General features: G+C 35.3%; 2 protein-coding genes across 2 annotated transcripts in view; one reads left to right on the top strand and one right to left on the bottom strand.

The window, feature by feature from the left end:
* The window catches only part of LOC149418205 (TAF5-like RNA polymerase II p300/CBP-associated factor-associated factor 65 kDa subunit 5L), a 28,786-nt gene extending 15,549 nt beyond the window's left edge, over window positions 1-13,237 (bottom strand). Inside the window, exons 1-7 of the mRNA XM_089639748.1 lie at window positions 13,075-13,237; window positions 12,806-12,963; window positions 12,120-12,509; window positions 6,904-7,048; window positions 6,670-6,739; window positions 4,923-5,250; window positions 533-694 (exon numbers count right to left, since the gene is read on the bottom strand). Of these exons, the coding sequence (XP_089495874.1) occupies window positions 533-694; window positions 4,923-5,250; window positions 6,670-6,739; window positions 6,904-7,048; window positions 12,120-12,509; window positions 12,806-12,963; window positions 13,075-13,143 (1,322 nt within the window). The 5' untranslated portion in view covers window positions 13,144-13,237. The remainder of the gene's footprint in view (window positions 1-532; window positions 695-4,922; window positions 5,251-6,669; window positions 6,740-6,903; window positions 7,049-12,119; window positions 12,510-12,805; window positions 12,964-13,074) is intronic.
* Window positions 13,238-13,590: 353 nt separating this feature from the next.
* Window positions 13,591-24,935, top strand: ATP6AP2 (ATPase H(+)-transporting accessory protein 2). The gene is made up of 8 exons (XM_089639367.1): window positions 13,591-13,654; window positions 13,822-13,949; window positions 14,981-15,079; window positions 17,059-17,205; window positions 18,371-18,511; window positions 20,727-20,856; window positions 21,745-21,875; window positions 22,799-24,935. The coding sequence occupies exons 1-8, from the start codon at window positions 13,600-13,602 to the stop codon at window positions 22,985-22,987; spliced, it is 1,020 nt and encodes a 339-aa protein (XP_089495493.1). The 5' UTR covers window positions 13,591-13,599; the 3' UTR covers window positions 22,988-24,935.
* Window positions 24,936-27,693: the final 2,758 nt, after the last annotated feature.

Below are 27,693 nucleotides of genomic sequence, written 5' to 3'. Positions count from 1 at the left end.
TTGTATGCATAGCACAAAGGGTAACAATTATTTTATAAGCAATAATTATTAGCCTGAAACACTCATCCACATTGAAAAATCTCCTGATAAAAGATACATGACGCCAACGGGACATGAACCCGTGTCCTTTCGATTTCCGGTCAACAACTCTGACCACTGAGCTATGGCGGCTTATCTCTTATCTGCGAAATAATTCAATATATACTAGTGTTACATTCAACAATTACTGCTTGTTACATTTTTTCACCTGAAACAACCAACTTTATTTTATATGAGAAAGGCATTGTAAGTGCCAACTCTCTCACTAGATGGCGTCGAGACAAATTGTCTACATTTGTCAAATTGTCTACGTTGGCGTCATGTATCTTTTATCAGGAGATTTTTCAATGTGGATGAGTGTTTCAGGCTAATAATTATTGCTTATAAAATAATTATATCTAATGGTTATCTTGGTCAAAAGTGGTGAAAGACGAGATACATCTTTGCAAAATTGTCAATCTAAACACGAAACTTTGAAGGTAAGATTAGTTACCTATAAATAGCGGCACAACTGTGGTCAGACATCCGCCACGCCCGGATGGTGGTGTCATGGGAAGCGGAGACCAGGATTCCGGATTTCTCCGCTGCCTCAAGGAGTTTCACAGCTTGGATTGAGCCACTGTGGCCTCGAAGGCAGATGCCTAAAGAAGGGTCTCTAAAAGTGGGAAACATTGGAAAGTGATTTACAAAAAAGGATTTGTATAATATATTTGACAATTTAAGTAGTCCCCACAGGCTAATTTGTTCGCTTTTCATACGCAACTCATACAGCCTCACAGACACCATCGTCACTTTTACTATTGTGGTGAGAAATATGATTTAAACAGTCTTAGAAAAGGAAAATATCACACTTTATATTAAAATCTATAAGTTAAACACAGAAGAATTAAAATGAGCACCTTTATGAAAACAGAGGTTTCAACCTCAATTTGAAAAAATGTTTAATTTTTTTTATAGAAAACAATAACAAAGTGAGGTGACAATAACGTTTGTAATACATATAATATTTCTGTATTCGATACTGAAAATTCGTGGTGGAAATCCATTATAATGAAATAATTTAAATAATAATAATTAAACCGTAATTGAATGGTTTTCACCAAATTACAGAAAACTGGAAAATCAATAGTGAAACGCCACATAGTAACGAAGATGGGAAAATCCATATACATAATTATATAAAATCATTGTACACCATTCCTGTTAATCCCCACCCGCTCCTTCCTCCAAATGTTATGTATATAATAAGCTGAAACCGGTAAAGGTATATGTAAAAAAAAAAAAAAAAATTGTTATTAGTAATTTCAGTTACAAAGAACGTAGGGCGTCATTTAAATTTTTTTAGTTAGCATTAAAAAAATTTTTACATCAAAAATGGTATTTATTTATTTATTTATTTATTACATGCCCTAGTGGGCTTTTCTTTAAAAAAAAATACGAGCATTTTGTATAAGAGTAAACACTTAAAAATTAATACCATAAAGAAGAATGTAAACATAATGGCAAAAATGAATCCTCACGCATATACATAATTGAATTTAAAAGACTCAACAAAACAAAATAGTAGAAGCGGAGAAGTTATATGGGTACATAGGTCTATTTGTGTCTAGAAGTATAAAAGTGATAGAATATACAACATTTATACTGATTAGTTTTGTTTTTTAACTAATTATTTTTCAATAAACATATGTTTATATGTTTGTTGAAACCATTAGAATAGTCATCATCTTGAAACGGAACACACAAACAAATTCACAGACAGAAAAAATGCAAAACGGTCGAGTTAAAACAGGAGTCAATTTTTTTTTGTGAATACTGCACAAGAGTCCCAACAGCTCCCAACCGTTTGAAGCCGGTGAGACTATGGCGTTCCCAATTGGGGTATGTTGTAAGGCTGAAGGAAATGGGGAAGAGGAAAGTGGGGGAGTAACTAGCTATTCAGATCTGGTCACTAAACATGGCTAAAGCCATTTCAAGCAACGTTTCAATTCTGAATGGTGGTCTTACACCAAGGCGATACTGAGAGTATCTTCCACCCTGGAATGTGCCGCAAGTATACTACAGTGAAACCTCTATCTATTGGTTTTAAAGGGACCTATTGAAATAAACGATGAATGCGGGAAAACAATGAATGCGGGATTAAGAGGACAAAACACAAGGAGATACGATCCAGTAAAGATACCTTCCTCCCAATCTGCATAACCGTTGGTAGATTAAAATTATAAGAAGAAAATAAGTTTTAGATGTAAATAAATGTATTTATTTAAAAAAATACAGAGCTAAACAGAACCAATTTTTTTTTTAACCAAGTTTATTGCATTGTAAATACATATTTTTTCATCGACATTTGTTTTTTTACAGTTTTATTTCCGCAAGTCAACAGTATATTTTCAGCTTTGCAAATGATATTATTTTCGGCATCAATTATTGAGTGTGGTAGTAGAAAGTTTTCAATCTTTCAAAGAGTGTTCATGCTTCTGAAAATGAAGGTACAGGCAACGGCTCCTCTTCATCAATATCGACCTCTTTTGTTGTCTCCGTCAATCTTGCGTCACACAAGCTTTCGATAGTTTCTATCCCACAAGTTGGAATAATGTCGTCGAAAGTAACAAAATTGTTAAAATTTGTCAAATTTGGTACCAAGAGATAAGAATTTTCTCCAGTTCGCTAAACTTTGATTCTTTACTGGTTTTTCTAGTTTTCGAAGATTTTCCGCACTTTTGAATTTGCTCCCGAATTTCGTTTTTTTTTTCAAGAAAATAGAATTTAACGTGGATGCCGCGATTCCTAAACGCTTGGCTATATCGACGCCTTTTTCAGCGGGGTTTTTTTCCACGTCTTCGATAATTTTCAATCTTTCTTGAAGAGTACGTACTTTTTTCATCGAACGGCTCATTTCGAAGATAGTTTAAAAGCTCAAAAAATAGATAACTGTAAACACTCCACTAAGTTCGGGTATCTAGCGACAACTGACGACAACTGTTATTCTTTCTCTCTCTCTCAAAAGTTTCGCGCATCGTAACGAGTGCCGTCTGGCGCCGTTTTAACACAGACAAAATATATCAAATACATGACGTAATTCCTACGATGAATGCGGGAAAATGGTGGACATAGAAACGATCGATGCGATCTATTTTTGTATGAAATGAATTCGGACTAGAAGAAATAAATGATACATCCGGGAAAACGATTATTCGAGGAACGATAGATAGAGGTTTCACTGTATATATATTATTTTAAATTAATAAATGGATTGGATTTGAAACCGCGACCTTCGAATTGCTAGTCGAGAAGCTCGACCATGGAGGCCGTCAAAATAAAGAAAATAACAAAGAGCAGAAAATATTTGCCTTCGAGATAATTACTGGGCAGATATTGACACATATTTGTATAGGGTTTTCCAATAAGAGGTGTTATTTTATTATGTATATAAATTAAATTTTGATTTATTTTATATACATAAACACACACTTGCCACAAACTACACATCACTTCTTTTATTTTATTATGTATATAAATTAAAAATGACAGCTTCAAAAGTAACATCTACCGAAATAGCGGGCTATTCAAAATAACACCTCTTATTGGAAAACTCAATATACACGGTGTCCGGAAACTCAAGAACCCAAAAAAACATAGAGTTTTTTGATTTGAGCATTTTCAAAAAAAAAAAAAAACCAAAAAAAAATATTTTTCGGCTATTTTAGGGTTAAAGTTTTTTCTGGTGTTTAGGGTTGAATAACAGATGTTTTAACCCTGCAGAGCAGAAATATTTTATGATTACACCGGGTTAAATGAAGGGTGATTTCAAAATAATGCTTCAAATCCGAGTTTCTTCATTTGTTTTACTTTCAAATAGTTTTAATTAGTTGGGTACTTTGATCTTCAGTAATAATTTATAAGAATTTGATTTAAAAAAAAAAAAAAAAAAAAAAAATCAACTTCAAACTCGATTTACTCGATAACGAAAGCTCAAATAAAAAAAAAATATACTACAAAATCGACTCCAAATGTGATGTAGATTCACCAGTTTCCCGCTTGTACTACGAGTTTCCGGACACCCTGTATATAATAAAACTGTCGAATGCAATATTTAAGGAAAATATGAATTGACAATCTTCTTTGGATGTTAAAATACCAGGCCAAATGATTTTTAACACATTGTCGTCGGGACACGGCCTTTGCCGTTTTTCGCAGACTGTCGGTCAACTGCGGGACACGGCAAATGCCGTTTTTGTCAACTGTCGGTTTTTGGCGGGAAACGGCATTATACGGGTTTGTTATCAGCGTGAAATACTATGATTCATAAGTGGAATGGGCTCTTCAATTAGGCGAGACAACCGCAAACGACTCTTTTTTGCAAAAAGCAATTAAACATATGAGTTATTGAGTGTTCGCCTTCGACCTTAGACGACACTGTTCAATTTACGCGATCAGATTTCACACATCCAGCGATTGTAAAATTGCGGGCATGGCAAATATATATTATTATTTATTATATAACTATATGATATGAATAAACATGTTATCTTTTACTTGGAATTTTCAAATATTGAATATTAAATGCTATTTACTGAATTAATATCAGGTTTTTATATTCAGCTTTGAAATGTGGTGAAATTATGATGTAATCAAAGCAATTATAATTTATTGTTGATGATCAAATGTAATATATGATTTCATTGAAAATTTCAATTGAAAATATTATTTGGTTTGGAAATTGTGTCAATTTTAGGAAAGCGATATATTTATGTGCTAATCGCGAAAAACACCCGCTATAGGCTAGATTCTATTGTTTGAAGCGCCCGACTACAATGTGTTAAATGACATTAGATTGATTGACGGGCTTATTCTAAACAATGTATAAAGGAATGCGTACTTACAGAAATATATCTCCATTAGGAGTTTCATCAGGAGTAACATAACAGGCCAATTCCACCTGCGAAATATTAGCATTGACCTGCCGTTGGTTCTTGGTTGCATTCCCTCGGATCCCCCAAATCCTGATCTCCGAATTGCTGAAACCGGCAATGAGGTTCTTGGAGTCAGAATCTATAGTGGCACAAGTCAAACTGGAATCCGTAGTTGTGATCTTGTACAGTTTGAGGGGCGGGATTAGTTCTCTAACGTTTCTGATGGCATCGTTGAGGTCTCGTAACTCTTTCTCGTCTTCTAAGAAGTCCGTGTGGCCGTTGCACATTTTAATATCCTCTGGAATCGATAAATAAAACATGATTTATTACAATGATTAACTATTTATATCAATTGTTTAAACGAGCAGTCAATAACAAGATTCATACAACTTGTGAAAAAAATATATTGATATTATATAATTGGTATGTATAATTCTGCATGTATTTTAATCTTACTTTTAATATTTTAATTTTCTTTAAAACATATTTTTATCAGTTCAATTTTTATTTTTATTTCGTGTATGGTTTCTATAATAATGTAGCTTCATTTATTTTTGTTTTACCATGTCCTTTTCCATTATGTTTTATTATTTACTCTACAAAATATTATTTTGTTAGTTCTTACGTAAATCATGTAAGACTACCATAATACGAACATGAGCCTAGTATGGTAGTTGAGAAAATCACTAAATTTGTTATTTAAAAAATTAATCAAAAATTATAAATAAAAATTACAGGGACGGCTTTTCTGGGCTGGGTAATAAGAAAAGGCACCAGATTGTTTGTTTCATTCATGACAATCATGATCACGAAAGCGATCAGTTTGAGACAAAACTCAAGACATAAGACCTCTGAAGATGGACAGTGAGATCTGTCCGAAACGTCAGGAGTTAAAAAGTTTTTTTAAGGACTATGTTATGTGGGAAAACCGAGAAAATTATTCTACATATATGTATGTAGCGACCGCTAATTCCAATATCTACAGATACACATATATGTGGTGCCCAACGCACAAAAATGTATCGGACAGTACCTACCTGCTCGCAACAGCGCTAGGCCGAAGTAACTATGCTAGTACATTGCATGTGTCTGGATTCGGCGGCGTTCACCAGAAGGATCTAGTCTATTGCTTAGGCATTTTTACAGCACCGCCGAACAACATGGATTGTGCAAGGGTTCGTCAATTTACCGGCGGTCTCGCGAACCTTCCATCGCCGCCAGCCGAGTTATTTAAAGCGACCCGCCGCGGACGAGTAAACAGTCCTTGACACCGTTACCAAGTTAATTGTCTACGTTTCGCACATGAAATTTTATCGCAAAATTTCCTTTGTAAAAATGTTCTGTTTTTAGTAGCCCCACACAGAAGGCACCGCTACGGAGAGCTACGCAACTTACTAGTTGAAACACGTGCGTGTGAAGGTACCCTACATGAGCGACACTGGTTTCATTCTCAAAACAGATTTATTTTCTGTTTTGGCTGGTTGTAAAAGGATAAGAAAGTTGTGGTAGTCAGCAGGAGACGACAGAGAGGGAGGCTTTTAAGGACAAGACGTGCCAATGATACAATAATTTCAAATGCTCAGATCCATGAGTACTATGGCAACTCAAATATTGTAAATTTAGGGTGTGAGAGCATGGCTGGCTAAACCAACTGTCAATGAGAGTGATTCTGATTCAGATGTTATTGGGGTTGACTAATAAAAAGTAAAATACTTACCAATACTATCAGCATTATTAGGGTACTCATTTAAGAACTCATCATCTTCCTCTTCAAAGTTCTCAGGAGACTAAAAACATGAAATAAAATGATTAACAAATAGTATTGTCGCTATCAAAATTGTGCAAATTGAAAAAAAACCTAGGTGAGGAAATCTTCATTATGCAATGAATTTGGAAAAGCTTCATTTGTTATAAAGATTATCTAAAAGTTATGATAAAGAAAAATAATAACCTCTTCAATGGGATCCTTGTTCATGATGTCGAAGTGAAACCAGGTTTGTAAAACTTGAATTAAAATGACATGACTGTGCCTAGCCAAGTATTTCTTTAAACAACTTATTGCTTCTAATGTTAATTGTAGTTCATATTTACAGGATCTGGAAAGAAACAAATGTGTCAAAGCAAAAATGTTACAATAAATTGTATAATTAATTCTCTCCATTGCAAAAGATTTGCTGTCGTGATAATGCTTAATCTTTTAGGGCAATACAATTATCGCCATCCTGATTTTAAATAGGATTGCTTATACAGAAATTGCAATCGGACATTTTTATTGATTGGAAAAAACAATTGAGGCTAAAGTTATCTACAGATTAAAATTAATGAATGTCATCAGTCAAATTGTTTGATTTTGAAAAAAACAAATGAAAAAAACAAATGAAAAAAACTAAATTGTTCATTTTGGACGGAGAGAAAATGCAAAACTGGTGGTAAGTTGCAAAATTATGATCTGTAGATGACTCACAATCAAGTGTTGATAATGCAATTATTTAAATGACCCAAATTGTTACAGCAAAGAAAAATTTGCCATTTTTTATCAATATTTAAAATCATTAGGGACAGTTAGACAGCCCTGACCTGGTGAGTATGATTAATTATCGCGTTCAACACGAGACACCATGTTCCATTTCATGTAGTTGCCTCTCGCACTAATTTTATGTCGACAGAGATTGCGTCATGTGGTGGATGAAATTTACTCTGTTGATATATTTAATTTTAGTAACATTGCTTTCCTTAACCCAATGCCTGCCCAAGCAATATACTCTGTCAACTATCACACGCCAAGCTATTTCAGCCTTTTTTAAGTTCTCAATTAAATTAATCTTTACGGCATTCCCATTGCCATTGAGGGCTTTGTTTATACTAGATGCTCATTACTGATATCTTTGGTACATACTTGATAAGATATTTGAATCCTCGAGTGTGTCCCGTTATGTATTTTCGACATAAATAATAAACACCGACAGAATAATTGAGTGCGGTGAACCGCCATAGTGCTGACTCACTAACACAAATAAACAAAGAGATATAAGATAAACACTCACATGTCATTATGGATTGTATCGAGTCGGCAACGATTCTCCAACTTTTTTCACATTTTATATTTGATATTGCACTAAATTGTACTACATTTTATTTACACATTGTTTTTAAGATTTAAAATTAATATTCTTTTTTCTCGTGGAATATTGTTGAGCATGGCCAAACACATAACGGTACGTTACATTCGCCACACATGTACTTCGTCGCTTTTCTTGTTTTTGGTCTAAGTTTAGTGTTAGAACAAACATAACAGTTTTTATAAGGTTTTTGGGTTTTTTCCTTTGCGGGTATAGGTATCGGCATATGTTTTACTAGCATTTTGGCAGATAACCGTAATGGCACATCTTGTGACGTACATGGACCAACTTCAGGGTGCGATGTAGTATGATATTTTTCTAATAATTGTCTTATCACATATAATTGGAAATCAGGAAAAGTAATGTTTTTGGAAGTAACGGTTTTGTGCATAATGTACGAATTCAGTAAAAATAAATCGATTAAATGAAAGAAAACTTTTTTGTACCACTTAATTGATTTTCTAAGCGAATTTACACTAGTTATCATCATATCCGCTTTATCTACTAAGCCCATGTTTTTATTATAATCTTGAATACAATTTGGCTTCGAAACTACTTCTCCAGTTCTAAAATTTATTTTCCCAGTTGGAGAAACTTTATCATCATGAAGCGTCGTTAACATGTGAATTTCTCTTTTGTCGTGCCATTTTAATGCCATCAGTGAATCGGAATACTGAGAAGTAATTTCCCCTTTCTTCAATTTGTTGAATTTTGGCATGTTTTTACGGTTTTTTCGCACCGTTCCACATGCGTTAGTTTGGTGGTCATGCAAAAATTTAAATAATATTGGACTAGTGTACCAATTATCTACATATAATTTGTGGCCTTTACCGAGGTAGTCATTTAACATAGTGGTGACAACAGCTCCTGAAGCCCCAAGACATTGATTGTCAGTGACATCCGTCCCATCTCCACAGTAAATAATTATATCTAAAATATAACCTGTCTTCGAGTCGCACAAAATAAACATTTTTATTCCAAACCGATGGCGTTTGGATGGAATATATTGTTTAAACTTAAGACGTCCTTTGAACTCTATAATACTCTCGTCAATGCAAAGATTTTCGTATGGCACCATTGTTTCTTTGAACATTTTTCGAGTGTGATTGACCAGAAGTTTAATTTTATTTAATTTGTCACCAGCAATTTGAGAATCAGGGTCTGACATATGCAGCATACTCAGCAATATCTGGTAACGATTTCTTGCCATCGTCTTGCCAAATATATTACTTGTCAGAAGGGGATCTTTTGACCAGTGCTCTTCTATCGTGTGGTGCTTATTTCTGGTCATTAGCATTGTCACTGCAATAAATATGTAGAGTTCATTAACTGATGTATCTTTCCACCTGCGAAGCCGTGAATGTTCAGAAATAACTTTATTTCTAATAGTCGCTTGATAATATTTGTTTGTCTCCTTGACAATTTCGGCCATTATATTTGTATTTAGAAAGTGTTCAAAAAAATTTATTTCCGGGGAATTTTCTGATAATAATGGGGTCGCGATTATTCCAGATGGAAAATCATTAAATTGATGGATGATTGGTTTAAAATTTCCGGAATTCACAGTCCAATTTCCTGACGAAGTTCTTTGGGTAACTTCAGTCTCCATAGGCTCATCTTCATTGTCACTAAGTTGCGTTATAATATCTGAGTCATCATCACTTTCCTCAATTTCAGAGTCAATATCGAGGACGAATTCTCTTATCTCTTCTTCATTGAGATCGCGTCTTGACATATTTAGGGATATTAAAAATAAAGTTTCAAAAATGATTTTATAAAAGTACACACGAAAAGAAATATCGAACTAAATTAAAAAAAAAATACGCAAACTAAATTCTCAATTCGGGAATAAAAAACTCAAGTCCACATTTCCGCCGAATATTAAAAAAACTTTTAGAACCACACCACAGAGAACGTAATAAGAACCACGTGATATCCACACACACGACGCTGCGATGGCGGGAGATTCAAACGACTGCGTCAAGAAATCTGTTGACCTTTTTTGGATGTTGTTTTTCGTAGTATAAACAATTAAAATTATCATATTTTACCAGAGATGTCGCAAAGAAACAGTTCATAATATTTTACAAAATAATATTTAGCCCCATCTACCGTTAGAACTTAGAAATATCATCTTCGAAACATTCATACTGGCGATTTACGTGATACGGCGTAGATGGCAGTTGTGGCACGGATCGTTCGTACGCCGATACGCGTAAATGGCAGCGATTGGGTTAAAAAGCAAATATACAACTACTAGATATTAAGGCAATAACCCTTAATATAGCAGTAAAAAACTTATCATGTACTTATATAGATATGTATATCAATGTATGTAAACAGGGCCGGCCCTGAGACAAACGGCACCCGGCGCTATTAAAAATCTCAAGGACGCTGTATTAGATGATAGGTATTATCAGCGCCTTGGTGTCTCGGCAAGTCGGCGCCTGAAGCAGACTGCTCTTACTGCGCCTGCAAAGGCCCTTAATGAAAAAGCCCGATGCCCAATGGCGACATAAATAAATAAAATATTTTGACTAGAGAGTTGAGGAACGGTTTTTACCCTAGCTTCACACAGGATGGACCCTGAGGGAAATAATTTCCCTCGGGGCCTATGTCATCTTTGGAGATGTTTGGGAAGTTCTGGGAAGGAAATATGTATGAGGGGTGAGTAGGAATCTGTGGGTCAGTGTGTCCTGGAGTGATGGACATTTGAATCCATCCCTCCCACTGCAGTGGAAGGCGATGTTTCGATAGAGAGGTCAAAGGGTCTTCCTCAATCAGTCTCACCCGATTTGGCCTGCCACGCAGATGGTTGGCAGACGCATCCGCCACCAAGACCCGCACAAACCTCACCCCATGAACCCGGGCACACTTGCTAAGTCACCAAACTTAGCCAACCACTTGGGGTGACCTATGGCAGAGGTGTTGATTATTCAAGAAATGGTTCCCGGGGTGACAGCACCCATACCCACCTGCCAAATTAAAATGTAATGCACTATTTTAACGGTTGGACGGATCTAGTATGAAACTCATAACGGGTAACTAACTTACTTGCTTTTTACACCACCTAGACTGGCTTTACTCATAAGTCAAATTTACGACTTACGTAAGTTTTTGATAACATACTCACAGGATCATTTACATATGCATCCAACTTATGGTAATTAATGCTCACGGAAGTTGTTCAGAAGTTTAACACTTATATGTGCTCACAGCGACCGCTACATCTGTAATTTTATTTGCGGTAAGATGGCTTCCTGTAAACTACACTTTGCTGCTGACGAACTAACGCCATTTTGTCAATAAAGACGAAAAGGCCCAAATAAAGTGATGGAATAGAAGTTTGCTTGAGAGAAACAATTCTCAAAGCGCTTTTGTACTGTTAACGGCAGAATTTGATGGAGTAATTTTATTCAAATGACAGCAACCGACTTTGAATTCAAATATGTAATTTTATAAACAGAAACGTTGAGATAAGAAAGGATTGGATCGAAAATTAAAAAGAAGGATGCTCATTTTCAGAAAGCTTTTTTCCAGCTAAAAAATAAATTATATCTTTTCAATTTTTGGAATCATTTGTTTTCATAGTGCTTATTTGAGTTCTATGTAGTGTTACTTTTTATATTGTCCACTTATCCTGACCAGATTTTAGTTCACATAATAAAAAAATATTGTTTTTATTATGTTCAGGTACCATTTAGTAAGCATCTCAACTTATCAAACTGATTTCATATGCTGAGAGAAGGCTGGAAGTTCGCGAAGGACAATATTAGACCTGTCAAAAACTTACACAGCTTATGTCTTCTGTAACGTGTTATAATTTACGGTAAGCGACTGGTGGTAACTTTGCCATAACTTACAACTTAAATTGGTTATTTTGCCGTAAGTCACTTAAACGTAAGCAATTTACGAGAAAAAGTTTGTGAGTATAAATTCAGTATTCAGTAATTCAGAAATTCATTAATACTTACTGAAAAGGTTTATACTATAAATCTTGGGATGAATATCTTATTTTTCTAAATGAAAAAGAATTAAAGTAATTTACCTGAAAGCAGCAATAGTTGGCCTGGAGTCTACGTCTTGCAGCGTAAATATTGAGCCTAGATCATCTAAAATTTGATAGACAAAGTCTTTTTCGGGAATATCATTATCTATGGTCCCGTTCTGCAAGGAATGGAAAAGCTGTTCTAAGCTGTTAGGCCTGTAGAGTGCGGAAGGAAGGTTTCCATCGCTGGTCTGATGGTTGTAACACATGGAGGATCCAAAGTCTCTCTGGGGCAAGCTGGTGGAGTGGCGCTTGAGGAACATCTGAGCGGGATTCCTGTGTCCCCCTCTCAGCATTTCCAGGTACATGTGGCAGAGGAGCGGACACAGGATGCTGGAGAGTTCATTTTGAATGCTCTCGGGCTCAACACTCTTGATGTAAGTTACCAACCTAAAACAAGGAATTTCACACTATATTATCTAATTTTTCTGTTTCAACTGATCATAAACAGTGATAGGTGGTGATAATAAGACAAAAAAAATTATGTACTGTGCAGTCGAATAAAAACACCTTTTGATCATTATTTACCCATTTTGATTGCACAGTTCTGGATTCCATTTAAGATGGTGAAAGGGTCTGTAAATAGGAACTTTTTTATGAAATCTTAAAGAGGTTGAGATTTGTAGTTTGGATAGAAAATTTAAGAAACAATTCGAAAATCAACGAGTTGCTCGAGATCCACTCACTTGGTAAACTGCTGATCGCACTGCTGCGGATCGTTGTTGATGGACGAATACAAAATAGAATTGGCGCGACCTGATTCTCCGTCAATTATTGCCGAAACTGCCATCTGTTCCGCGCTGTAACATAGTGATGCCGCAGCATCCGCTGACAGATCTCGGTCCTGCAATCGTATCAAACATGGAAGTAAGCATTTGACGTATTATAATCGCGATTAAATACCAAAACGTCAACAAAATTTTAGGTTATTTTGAAAAACAATTCGTCGCCGTACCGTATAATTGCGACGCTCTAAATACGATATCACTGCTGCTTTGATGGCCTCATTCCTGGACTTTTTCATTTTAGGTCTGATCTCTGAAAACCACCAAACAACTCAAAACGTCTTTAGAAAATCTTATGAACCACCATTTCTATTTGTATTTTTGGCTTGCCACAGAAATTTCACTTGTACTTTTGTACACATTTGAATGACGTTTCTTGTTTCTTCGTTTCTTGTCTATCAATTTATTCAACTCACATTTTATTAGTCGTAAGCAAATTTCAAGCGCGCACCTTGCAAAAAGTTACCACGCATTAACAAACTGTTAAAACAGTACGATAGAATCGAACATGTTTTGTTACACGGCGTACTACAATATTTGTCTCATGTAGGTAGGAACTGTTCTGAAGAAAAAACGGTTTGTAATTTCGGTAGGTACTGTGATGTTCGCATAATATTTTTTTTCTCTGTCCAAGTTTGGGAAAATCTTTAACCGTATCTGGCAACATTTCAATATATCATATGACTTTTGTGAAAATGGCCATGTCAATTTTCGGTGTTCTAATCTTCGTCTCAGCATTTGTCCATAATGGTAAGTAATTCATGCATATTTTTATTTAAAATAAATCTCCGATGCTCCTTACGTTATTTTATCACTTGGTGCTAGTTTGTCTCACGTTCGTTAGAATAATACAAGCTTCCCTATTCGCCCATCCCTCTAGTATTTGTGGATTGCTAAGTATGTATTTGATATTACAGGACTTTGCGCTGGTGAATTCGACATCCTTCATAGTCCAGACTCTCTGAAGTTCACCGGCCATGATCACCTGAAGGAAAGTTTGGTCAAGGAGGTATTCTCTGCTGCCTTAGGATTCTCAGTTGAACATGTAAGTAATCCTCCTACCCTTAGCACTACTGAAATCAACATAAGGAGTTGATATAGTCTCAATCCATAATGTATATTCCAAAGGATGTTTAAGTTATATCTCTTCACTTGGAACCTCCATTTAAAATCGTGAAATATCTTAGCAAAAGTCGTCAAACAAAGTGTTAATTTTTACCTTTAATCACATGATTGAATTGGTCAGTGAGTAATGGTTTTCAATGACATATTTTACTTTGCAATGTATAGTATGTCCCATCCGCATTGATTTATATAGATGTAGAACACTATTGACATTTGTCTTCTGGACACAATATATATTTTTTGTGCTGATTGTTTAGGAGATATTCAAAAAGATTTGTGTTACCGAAAGAAAGCAATCCTCCTTTAACCACCACTACGCCCACGAAGATTGGTACTTATTTCACAATAATAGTTCATTCAATTTTTTTCTGTCCAATCTCCCTGGTCTGTGACTCTACAATGATTGTATTACCAATGGTTTAAAAATTTCTTCTTTATTCTAAATTCGAAATTTTTTGTCCCTAGTGTATTATTTATTTCTTAATTTTTTCTGCACTATTGCTTTACTCTACCAATATAATATATAATAGGGAACTCCCGTTCCTTTTTTATTTTTATTTTAAATATTGACCTTCTAACTGAAATTCCAGTATTATTTTATTGTTAAATTAGTTAAAATAATTTTCAAAGTATGTTTTCGGGTCTCCCAAAATCGCACCAAATCTATGGATGAGATGTGTGACGTGTGACACCAGTCTCAAAAAGCCTAAACTTAAAAAAAAAAAAAACAATCGTTGCTGTGTTTTGTATGGAAGTCTACACGTTTTTTATTATTTTTCCTTCCCAGAACTTCCGATCCCTATTGCCTTAAAAAGACCCTCCACACAGCATCCCCAAAGATGACATAGGTCTTGAGGGAAATTATTTTCCTCAGGGCCTCCGGTGTGGCTTTAATATAAAATTTAAAAAAAAACACTTACATTGTGATGATTGATTGAATATCTTTTTTAGGGCTCAGGATGGCCAGGACTGACCATCAACGATCCCTTCGGCTCTCCCGAGGCTGTGGTGGCCGTCTTCATCGATGGAGTCACATCCCTCGGCTCAAAGGTATTTATCTAAATTTATTTTATTAAAAAAAAAATTCATTGCTATCGAGGAAAAATGGATTGGCCTGTCATGAGTCCTAAATTTTCTCGGTGGCCTTATAAGTTCTATTTTTTACTTATTTTTTAAAAATTTAATATAGATATAAATTGGTACAGAGGTGTTATATAAATTACATATGGGTACAAAATGTATTTATAATCGCAATCTCACCAAAGAAGAAACTAGTTCTTGTGCTTGGTGAGCGGGTTACACTAATTATAAGGAAAATTGAATAAGATTATGCAATAGGCATATATAATAGGAACAATTGAAACTTGAACATATACAGGATTCTGTTACATACTAAATATTGAGGAATTAAGGGAGTAATTAGAAACATCTTAATAAAGTAGAGATGAATATAGTTTGTTGATATCTTTTAATTTCCTTATTTCAAACGGAAGGTTGTTGAAATACTTTATTCCTAAATAGAGATAGTTGTTTTGCATTACTTTGGTATTAAATTTTGGTGTTTTGATGTTGTATTGATATCTTTTTGATAGGTGGGTTTCAAAGTTTTTGATGATATTACCTTTGTAAATTTGGATAATTCCATTTTTCTTGAAGATATCCTCTACTCGAGGCATTATCATTAAGTATATTTATTTAAATGTAAGAGTTAGTGGGTGCACACACTGCAATTATTTCAGTACCACCATGAAATAGAATTAAGTAAAAACGCCAGCCGCAGCGAGAGTTTGTACGCGGTTTGGCGTTTTCGGTTGTTCTAAAACCGTTGCTTTTAATTGCAGTGCGTGCTAAGCCTTATACGTGTACTTTTTTGGTAAATGTTGAGGAAATTTTATTTTAAAAACACTGTATTACAATGAGAAACGACTATTTCTGTAACTGAAAATGGAAAAGAATCCATTTTAATAGCCATTATGTTTAAAAAACTAACTTTAAAACTTTCACATCAATAACAATGGCCGCCAAGTGAACAATTGATTTTAATTTTAGCTAAGTATCTATTAAAATGCTTCATTTTCCTTTTCCGGAAACTGAAATATTTACATCTCATTAGAAACTCAGTGAGGGAACTGGTAGGACCACTAACGGTACACTGCCATCTCAGGAGACACATGCGTGGAGTTGGGAGTGGAAAATACCAACAAATGCAGAAAAATGTGAAGAGGATGAAGAGACTCCAATTCACCTTGGTCCCAATGTCCCACCCTTTTGAGAACAAGGCTCAGATATCTGGGAAGACACATTATAGAACCAGAAGACGTAGCAACATATCCAATGACAACCCTGGTGAACTGTATAAAAGAGACCGGATTACTGTTAAAAGAATGAGGTAAAATGGGAGATAGCCAAAGGGCCTATTGCCTAAGTGCTCACGGGAACCTTACGTCAACCGTATCTTATATTTAAAAAAAAAACTTACATCTCATTATTATCTAACTGATACAAAATGCTCTTTTTTTTTACAAAAGTGCTTATTAACTGTGTCCCACTTTTCTGTACATTTTCCTTTTTTTTTTAGTCATTATATTATCTAGGCTTCTGACTCAGTAGTTGTAATATTTTACCTCTTCTGTTTTTAGATTACAATATTAATATATGTATTGTCTAATATTCTTTAAAAGGAAACAGCCCGTCCTTATGGGTTAAGGCTTAGGAGAAGTTAGTGCCCAAATTTGACGAGTCTTTAAAGAGACAGTAACACCCATTGGATTGGAATGATGCATGAGTTTTTGGTAGTGTGAGGGCTACGTAACCGTAAAAATGGACAAGATTATATTTCAGTCAACTAAATTGCTACTTCCAGCAACTTTCTTCTTTTGCCATTTGGAAACGTGAAATGGCAGCCCCTGGAGGATCACAAGAACCCTGGTTTAGTTGAAAAGCTGATTTAAACAGTAAAATAATGAACACTGTTACATATTACCATAATATTATTTTCGCTCATTTGTTGTTATTTATTTATTCGTTAGTCCCACATGAAGGGCCACAAATACCCGCTGGCCACAGACGACAACGAGTGGAACATCTGGGAGTCCCTGGAGCGCCGAGTGCTGCAGCGCTTCCCCGAGGGGGGCAACAAGCTGGTCAACATCAACCTGTCCGAAGGACCCGAAGCCGTAAGTGTCTTGGTCATGGCTTGTGTTTGATTAGGCAACCCGCGGCCAGTCGTCCTTCCAAAGTTAAAAGAAAGGAACATACTTACTTACTCATTGCCGTATTAGGCAGAGGGGATGGACCGCCACACAACTCTATCTTGTCACACACTTTTTGCATCATTCGTACATGTTCTATTATTATTTTGACTCTTGACATGACCCACTTAAGTATTTGATTCACTTGAACTTGCCATGTCTTTCTCGGGCGTTCCTAGCTTCTTCTGTTATTCACTTTTGCATCATGTATTCCTTCTTACACTCCTTTCTTTGTTCATTTGCAAACTTACCTTTTTAAGCTGTCGTACCCTTAAATTAAATGTGCCATTCCTAAGAGAAAGTCCAGTTATATTCAATTTTACAATTAAGTCCTAAATCCTGTATCTAAATTTTGCCAATAATTAGATAATGTTAATTAAGTATTAATCTCAAGTGACCTACCAGGTAAGTATTGTACTGTATATTTTCTCCATAAATAGTTAAGTAATAACATAGATCACTGTAGAAATGTATTACATATAAGTTTGTACAGCGCCCTTGAGGTGATTTTGCACAAAAACGAAGCTATACAAGTCAACCAATTATTATTATTATTATTACATGGCCTAACGTAATCTTATTTATCAACCCCTCAGGCATCTGGCATATTCTGTCAGAAGGTCTGATTATTTTCGTTTCGCAATAAAACCCAAACAAATGAAATATTTCTGAATAAAAAAACGTGTCTGATAACTAAAAACTATTTTTGAAAGTGAAAAAATTTCATAATTTAAATAAAAATTTTTAAATTTTAAATTTTTCTGTGGTTGACTTTTAGATTTCAATATAAAGCGTGGTGCTTTCTCTTTCTAATACCGTTATCATCATATTTCTCACCATAACAGTAAGGGAGACACAATGATTTCTATGAGACACAATATGAGCTGTTCCCAAAAGCAAATTGTATTCTTTTCGGCCTATCTACATTTGTAACGTGGTCATACATGGTTATATCGCACTCCTTGGGAATCCCATTTCTACAAAATTCAGTCTACTTTTCTCCTTCCTCTGCCACTTCCATTCCTCACTGCCATGCATCAAAATCAGTATCAAAAGTCCAATAGAATAACAAGGTTTTTTTATTTCTTAGGTCAACGAGTACAAGAGCATATTCGGTGAAGTGAAGGGAAAGATTGGAAAGTACACACTGACTGCTCTGAAGCCAAAAGCCAATGATGAGGACTTCCTTTTCCTCCAGGAGTTGGAACTCTTGAAAGAAATCACAAAGAAAGTGAGTAATAAAAAATTATCCAATCTTTTTCCATATAACATTAGCCTATTAGAAAAGTCTTCACTTTCACAATATTATATTTGTTTCCATGTAATGGTTATGAACCGTGATGATTCATGGCCTTTTTGACTGGGGATTCAGAAATTTAAGTGAAGATATTATATTTATATACAGGTTTTTCCAATAAGAGGTGTTATTTTGAATAGCTCGCTATTTCGGTAGATGTTACTTTTCAAGTTGTCATTTTTTGACATTTGACATGTAGAAACTACGCCATTAATAAAAATGGAACGATACACGCTTCAACAACGCATTGAAATTATCAAAATTCACTTGAGTGAATCAAATGCAAATCATCTTGAGTGATGAGGCCCATTTCCACCTCGGTGGCTTCGTCAACAAGCAAAATTGTCGCATCCGGGGCTCGGAAAACCCAAGAGTTATTGTTGAAAAGTCTCTCTATCCTCAACGTGTGACTGTTTGGTGCGGTTTATGGTCCGGCGGAGTCATTGGACCTTACTTTTTCGAAAATGAGGCTGGAGCAACAGTTACGGTGAATGGATTGCGCTATCGAGAGATGATTAATGATTTTTTATGGCCGAAATTGGATGGTATTGATCTGGACAACATTTATTTTCAACAAGACGGCACTACGTGCCACACAAGCAACGAAACCATTGATTTTTTACGATTGAATATCAAAATAACACCTCTTATTGGAAAACCCTGTATATAGGTACCTATTTCATAAAATTTTACAAAGTTCCCTCATTTTTAATTTCAAGCCCTTTTTATATGAACTCGCAGAATTTTTTTGTATGTAAGGAACACTGTATTTCGCCATTGTACAATATTAGGTATACCCAAAAAAATAACTGCGATAAGTTAATAAATGTAACTGCTTTCTAGTTGAAAGCCTAAGTTGAACTAGAGAAAGCGCAACACAATATTGCATAAATAAGACTTTTAAGATAAAATCTGTTTTACTAGTAGATTTAAAGCAAACGGTTGGAGAAGTGCATGAAAAAGAAAGTTAAAATTTACTTCTAACTTCTATAAAAATAACATTTAACTTGCATCTAGTGCAAAGTTCAGCTGCAGGCCATTGATTTAAATTCATCTAAGGTGCCGGCGAGGGTGGTGACCTATATGACTCGGCCAATCTCTCGTAAAACTTCAGAGGTCACGTGGCTTTAAACATTCTACTATCGCGACACATGATGGTCTTGTTTTGGTTTAGGTTATTGGATTTCATCGTCAGGGGGATTGATTTGTTTTTTGTTTGTTTATAAAGTGTTTTGTGCCGATTCTATAACGCACAACATGGGAATATTGAATTGCTCTTCGATCGTATTTATCAGTGGCATTGATTGAATAGTTGGAATTTTATGGTGCGCTGTTTATAATATGCTAATACATATTATTATAATGCAGATTTGTCTTATTTTCTCATCTTTATAATGAGAGATCACTGCCCAAATGCACTTTATAAAAACCACCACGCCAAAAAATAAAAGTAGTTACCAAAATTGAGCTTTATTTGAACCTCTTGAACGCCAGTGTGCCATTAAGAATACGTTTAAAAAATCATTCCTGTGAATATAACTAGCTATTCTGGAGAAACTACATATGGTAGATTATATACTATTTCTATAAATATGTAAACACCTTTAAACAGACTCTTTTTGAAGGAAATCAAAAATGTAGTCAAAAAAGAACTCTAAAGTGCGATTCTGTTAAAAAAGTTTATGCACTTTCTCATGGCGTACAGGTTTAAATCGCATATCAAAAATTTCCAGCTAAGGCGAAATTCGTTTGTCAGCTGCAAAAATTTCTTGTCACTGGTGCCTAAACGGTTTTCCAGAGGTTAACGTGTGGTAATACGGTACAATTTACAAAAACATCATTTTACAAGAAAGTATGTTATAAATAAAAAAATTATCAGCTGGTGTGCGGCGTTGGCCATCATCATTAAGTTATCATGTTATATTATTTTAAGTAACTGCTTAACCTTTACAATGCTGGCTTTTCCAATACAATCTATCCAGTCACGAGCCCCGTGTCGATACAACGTACATATGTATTTTAGTGAAACTTCATGAATCACTAAATGTGACATCCGCTGATGGATCACATATACAACAGTCACGCAGATAAGGTGAAACTGGCAGTATGGTATTGCGAGTTACTGATATGTATTCTTTATGTTTTGTAGGTACAGGGAGGAGCTATCACCGCTGACAACATTGTGGACTTCTACTGGATCCAGTTCAGGTCTCTGCACGCTCTATCAGACTTCCATGGCGCTGATTCTGCAGCTACCAAGGAGGCCAAGATGCTCCTCGGTAAACATTACTTCATCATTATATATTCCTCTTGAGGTTGGGGGCCTATCGCCTCGACAAGGCTGTCCTGTGCTGTGCTACTTTGGCAGCCTCCATCCATCGCAGGCTTAGACTTGCCTTACACGGCCAATTTGGGAGGCAGGCATGGGTACTGCCATGTCGGGAACTATTCATTGGATAACCAACAACTCCTGAAAAGGGTGCCCGAGTTCATGGGGTGAGGTTTGTCCATGTCTTGGTGGCGGGTGCGTCTCCCGCTGCGTGGCGAGCCGGGCCGGGAGAAGTTGGATGAGGTAGACCCATTGACCTTTTCAGCCAGACTCTCTCGACCCCAATGCCTTGCAATGCAGTGGGAGGGATGTATTCACACGTCACTCCTGGACACACTGACCCCCAGTTATGCACCCACGCCTCATACTTTTTCTGGAACTTCCTGTCCTTCTTTTCCTTAAAAAAGCATAGCACTCATGCTCTTCACAGTGTACCCAAAGATGACACAAGGGAAATTGTTTTCCTCAGGGCCTCCTGTGTGGAGATAAAAAAAAACAATAGTTCAAAAAAAAAAAGTTCAATTGACGTCTTCCCTCTGGAAGTGCACTTAGAATTTTCAATGGATTTCGATCTTCTACGATTCTTAATATATGTATGTAACCAAGCGACGTTAATTATATGAGTTTTCTGCAATTCGGTTCGATTTAATCTTATTTCAGACTGTTGAGCTTCTTATTGGATTCCATTTAGTATCTATTTTTTGAAAACCTCTTTTTGGCGGCTTGACCCCTGCATTGTATTCTCTCTTTCATCTTCATTTTACTTTTCGCTTTATATTTATGTATTATTTCAATATTATTTATTCAGTAACGCTGATGTGTGTTTTCCGGAACATAGGTGACGCCATCGCCAAGCTGAAGGATGCCTTCAAGACTGCCTACGACGGCGACATCCTGATCACTGTCATCTGTAGCGATGCTTCTCACACCCGGCGCACTCGTAGCTTGCTCCAATCTACCACCATTAACGTAAGAACCTCTTTTAATAAATTTGTACACATTATTGTTGCCTTTTGTATAATAGCCGTTTACTTTAAGTTTTTACTGTCATAGGGATGGCAGAATAATATTCAATAAACTTTAATTATTTACCACAATGTGAGATGACAGCTGGTAATTTGATTTGATACTCGATTTCTTTCCATATATTATTAAATTAAATTATATTTAAAAAGAAAGACGAACATTCCCGGGTTACGAATAACCTGACAATATTTGAAAATCTCCTACTACCACCACAGCAAGCGGGAAATGTTGCTCGTGTCGCGATGGAAGACTTAGCCAGCCGAGAAATTGAACTCACCACGCTTCGATGTGACCCAAACGCGATGCCAATTCAGCCACTGACCGGTCAAATATATATATATATATATATACCTCGCAAACCAACATCGCGGCAACATCTACTGTATTATTGAGATAACTCCAACACGGAATCACAATTGTAGATTCGCCATATACAGAATTTGGGTAATGATTATATGGATGATGTTGACATTTCAATGCATCTATCACTTAATATAAACAGATCTTAGTAGAATTTAAATCAGAAAGCAGAACAATAAAACTCTTTGAACAAACTGCCCTAGTATAGCTCTGTTTCGACTTACTTAATTTATTTACTGTACTATTCCTAATTTACTATTTTTCAATCTTGCATTGTAAAGTATTTTGTTATTATGTTGTTGTGTGCATTTAGATATTCTTTGTCTTGTAAAAAATATACTTGTAAAAGCTGAGCTGGCCATAAAAAAACAAAATAAATAATGAAGAGAGACCGGACAAGCATGCATACTATACCTCTTGTCTCGCTGTCATGCCGCTTCTCATACAAAACTTCTGTCGCAGGTTCATTACATAAATATGTAATTAATTACTGAAATTTCTTTTAGTTTGCAACGTTGAACCTCGCCAACACCTACACAGACAACTACCCCGTTGTATTCAACATTCTCTTTTGGTTCACTGTGGTCCTGATCTTCTCGCTGATTGCAGTCTCCTATGTTATCGGAGACATGGATCCCGGCAGGGACTCCATCATCTACAGGATGACAAGCAACCGCATGAAGAAGGAGAACTAAGTCAACCGTAGAAGATCAATTTAGACTACGTAGATAGGCTATCAGTTGCGAATTCGGTACAACTCGGTTATACAGATGTGATAATTCCTTCAAAGTTACTGAAAAGAACTACAAGTACTCCATAATCTCGACCCTACATCCACATATGCTCACCATTGCTTATTTTCCCTCCTCTCTTCAGATATTCCCTCTTCTTCTGCTCTAATCCTCTTCTCAGATGTCAGTCCACTTCTTTCTCGGTCTGCCTCTGGGTCGCTTCCACTGAAGCACCCATTTGATCATGATTGTCAGTGTCTTATCATCCGATATTCTCTCGTGTCCAGTCCTTAGGATTAGGATGCTGCTATTCTTCAGCTGTTCGAGAGCTTACGGCATTGTGTAGCAAAACCACTGTCAATATAATATCACCATAACCGAGTTATACTGGGTGAGCAAACTTTGGCACGGTTTGTGTTAAAACAAGGCCGTCCTTTATCACCTGCTTAATTCACAGTGGGTACAGGATGACCATTCTAGTTATTTCATCTGTGAACAACAATAAATCATCACTTTCACAATAATCTGATAAAAACCATTAGAGTTATTTGGAATGACTTTGCTGTCTGTACATAAGAAATTAAATAGTTCAGTTTGTATACAATGTTATATCGTTACCTATACAATTTGATAATTTTATTACATTTATTTATTAGACACCTTATTTGATTAGTTTAATGAAAGATAATACATAATATTTAACAATAGTAAATTGTCTCAAATCAGAAAATGTTAATGTTGTTGATATTAGTATGTATGTATAAAAATGAGCATGTATTAAGTATCCACATATGGCCCACTTAACCCAACAGCCGCCTCTGACACATACCCATGCGATTTCTATAGACATGTTTGCTACATGGCTTATCGTATATGTGCATGATCGGGCACTACCCGGAATTCATAATAAAATATTTGAGCCGCTTTTGACCGGTGAATGGGTTAAAAAATTAATGTTTTTTTCAGTTCATTTCCATTATAAGGAAATATGTGTTCAGTTGTATTTATGTTGTGCAATTTTGTTGATATTAATAAAAATTAAATGTAAAGATTTAAAGTTCATTTCAAAATGCATTTTTTAAATTATTTAATGCTTTTAAATATATATTTTCTAAAATATATATTTACTTCAACTTGTGTCTTTTTTTCGTTTTTATTTTTACTTTCTGCATTGCACATAGTATAGTAGATAGTTTTAGAATATTACAAACTGTGCAAACTCTTCTATGTATAAAATGTTAAAAAGTATTATTGTTGAACATTGCTTTCAATATATTTTTTGTATAGTTGTAAATATAGTAAGGATATTTTATGTTAAAAAGTCAGCCTATTTTGTTACACGGTAAAACTTCGATCTATCGTGCTTTAAAGGGGAAAAGGACCATTAACGAATGCTAAAAAGTCCTTGCCTGTTCAGGAAACGGGGAACGTATGAAGTTAACTAAATAAATTTTAAAAATGGTACTGCAATGAAATCGAGCAATTTTCTAATGATAGATCAAGTAAAGGTGAGATTTGAATGATTTTGTGTGTCAGTTTTTCTTAAGTGATTTTCCACAAACTCTTGTATCATCACAATAATTCTTGTTGTCTAAAAATCTGATTTTGTACGTGATCCTTCACTAAAACGCATAAATAGTGTCAAAAAGTATCGAGTGGATGGATAGATTATGTTGAAAAGGTCAGCTCTGTAAAGGTTAACTGACCTGTTGAAGATTGTAACAAATGTTTACAGCAAGAAGTATTACTTTATTAATCAATTTCTTATGTGTGTTCTTCTTTAATAAATATTTCCTCCATTTTGAAAACTGATTTTTTTCTTGTTTGAATGTGTATGATTTGGTTTTGTATGTTTATTTTTTTCTGTTGTGTAAATAATTTCATGCTACTACATTCCCACAATAAATCTTTACCCAAATTTTTGTTTTATTTTTTATTAACCCTTCCACAGCATCCACTGAACAAAAAATCAATAGATGTCTTCAGTTCAGTAAAGTAGAACCGGAGTAGGACTAAACGCATTTGGTGCTAACAAAAAATTGTCCAAAGAAGCGAAATTAGCCGTCCCCAATGGAGTGCTGGTACCTACCCTGGTCTGTATTGCAATTGCAGGATGAAAGTATACTGAATGCTGTTGAAATGATTTGTGTGAGAAATGCAGAGATCTGCAATTAATGCAAAGCTGATGTAATGAAGACATGGCCAGTCAAGTGAACCAGATACTTGAGTCTGGCCATGTCAGGAGTCAGAATAATAGAAGAGTATCTATGAGACCATGTATGAACGTGAATGAAGCAAGGAGTGTATGCCAAGACTGAGTTATTTGGTGGTCCGTTTTCTCTGCATACTCCTGCTCAAAACGGCGTGATGGGTAGTTAGTTGGTTAGCTGTACCTAATTCATAGAATTCAAACTGCCACATTTGAATTGGCTTGGTTGGCGACTTTATGACCATGTTTCCTGAATTTCAGTCAATATGAGGTAATTTTCAAGATTACTGACGTAGCACTAGAGTTTAAAAGAGGACAATTTTTGTAGAGGGGCAACTATTTTATGACATAAAAGGTTTTTGTAATTATTCTCTCTTCAATATTGAGTCAATTAAAACTTGTGATGGTCCTCCCTAACCCAAATTGTCTATTACCTACTGATACCATGTTTTTTGGTGAAAAAAAAACTCTGCAGACCAAAATTTCATTTACATTTTTTATTCCAAATAAGGCCAGGAATCACTGGGTAAAGTAAGTCAGGTACGACCTTGTACATTATAATATCTGAACGGAATGTTTTTTATATCCAGCCACCCTTTTCACGAAATTCATGGTACTTAACCTCTAGTATGCCTAGAAATCCACCGTGGAGTTCTGACATTTGCACCCGTCGAGTGCCGACAAATCCGCCGTGGATTTGTGGAAGTAGCTCACCGCACTTGCCTCTATTTTATGGTATGGTATACTAAAATATGTAATCCACTTAGCGAGGCAATAATGTGTCTTAATATTATTCTAGCTTATCGTTTCGTCACTTGCAAATATGTTTATTTTATCTGTGCGTCGTAAAAGTCCACTTTGTATGTTATAATTCCAATTTTCGAAAGTCATGTAGGTAGTAGGTGCTGTATTTATTTACAGGTGACTTATTTTTATTGTAAAGAACGCTTATTTTATATTTTCAAATTTTGTCTTCATTTTAAATACTATATTTTTCATAAAATTGGAAAGAAAAAAATTCTTTGAATATACATAGCAGTCCTGGAGAAACTACGTAAGATAGAGATATATACAAAATTTAAATATATGAACATATTATCTGGTAAGACGGGACGATTCATAAAAACATAATTTTGCAAAAAACAAGTAAGTTATTACGAAAATATGTTTTGATTGGCATTTTACCCCTTGGCACACTAAGGAGTACTAGGTCGCGGGAAGATGGCACTGATTTATGCAGTAAGTACTTACTTTGGCCCCGTAGTAAGCGTTCAAAGATGATTTGAAAGGTAGATATGTAAATACGAATGTTAGAGGGAGCGCGCTAATATATTAAAAAAACTATAATAATCAAGCAAAAAGGTGAAAATATTTAATGAAACACGACTAGTTTGAAATATAGCAAAAATATCTCAAAAAATGCTTTAGTTGCATTTAAAGATACACTGTGACTTCTTTCATGCCTAAAACGTGTTTTAAATAATTTTCGGAGCTTACTTTGCGATTTTTTTCTATCGAGCGAATTTCATATAATTAACATTTTGGAATAAATTTGGTTTAGGGGAGTCACTCGAATAACCAAAATTGAACTTGATTTAGACTAATTTAGGGCTGGGGAATCCGAATCTGAAAGAATTAGGTGGGGGTCGGCACTATTAACTGAGTTATAGGGTCTTGAAGTTTCGTACGCGACACTTTGAAAACATGTTTTATATATTATTTCAACTATAAACAATCAAATTAACAACTATTTTATACTTTTGACATTTCAGCAGTGCCAACCAAAAAATAAAAAGTGTTGCCATATAATAATAATATCAATGCATGGAAAATTCTGAAAATTAAATATCATTTGCCAGATTTGTAGTTTATTATTTAAAATCTAGTAAATATTAAATTTATATATATATATAACCTAACCTAACTGTGATTTTCTATAACAAAAAAATGACCCTTTAATAACGCCCACTCGCGTCCCCTTTGGAGTTTTATCCCAGTTTTTAAGTAGTTTGTGGGCTACGCTAGGTTTGTATAGACTGGTTTGTGATTTAATTCTAATTTTTTTTTTTTTTTTTTTTTTTTATATTTACTCCACACAGGAGGCCCAGAAGAAAATAATTTCCCTCGGGGCCTATGTCATCTTTGGGGATGCTGTGTGGAGGGTCTTTTTTTGGAGAGGAAGGAGTGAACATGGGTCTTGAAGAGTCCCATGTTGTAGGAGGGAGGAAACACAGAGGCCGGCAGTTCGTTCCACAGCCGAGCTGTTGAACTTAAGAACGAATCGTAGAAGCGACCCGTTCTCATGTGACAAGTGTCAACTGTGTACAAATGTTGGGCGCGCGTTTGGCGTGAAAATACCTTTTTACCTTTAATACGTCTAATACCTTTTTTCAATGTTATTTCCTAAATCTGGTAAATGATATTTAATTTTAAGAATTTTCCACGCATTCAATTAATAACA

The sequence above is a fragment of the Hesperophylax consimilis genome, chromosome 14 (genome assembly GCF_061612785.1).
Source record: "Hesperophylax consimilis isolate HC1 chromosome 14, BYU_Hcon_1.0, whole genome shotgun sequence".
Taxonomy (NCBI): domain Eukaryota; kingdom Metazoa; phylum Arthropoda; class Insecta; order Trichoptera; family Limnephilidae; genus Hesperophylax; species Hesperophylax consimilis.
This window is presented reverse-complemented; position numbering and strand designations above follow the sequence as displayed.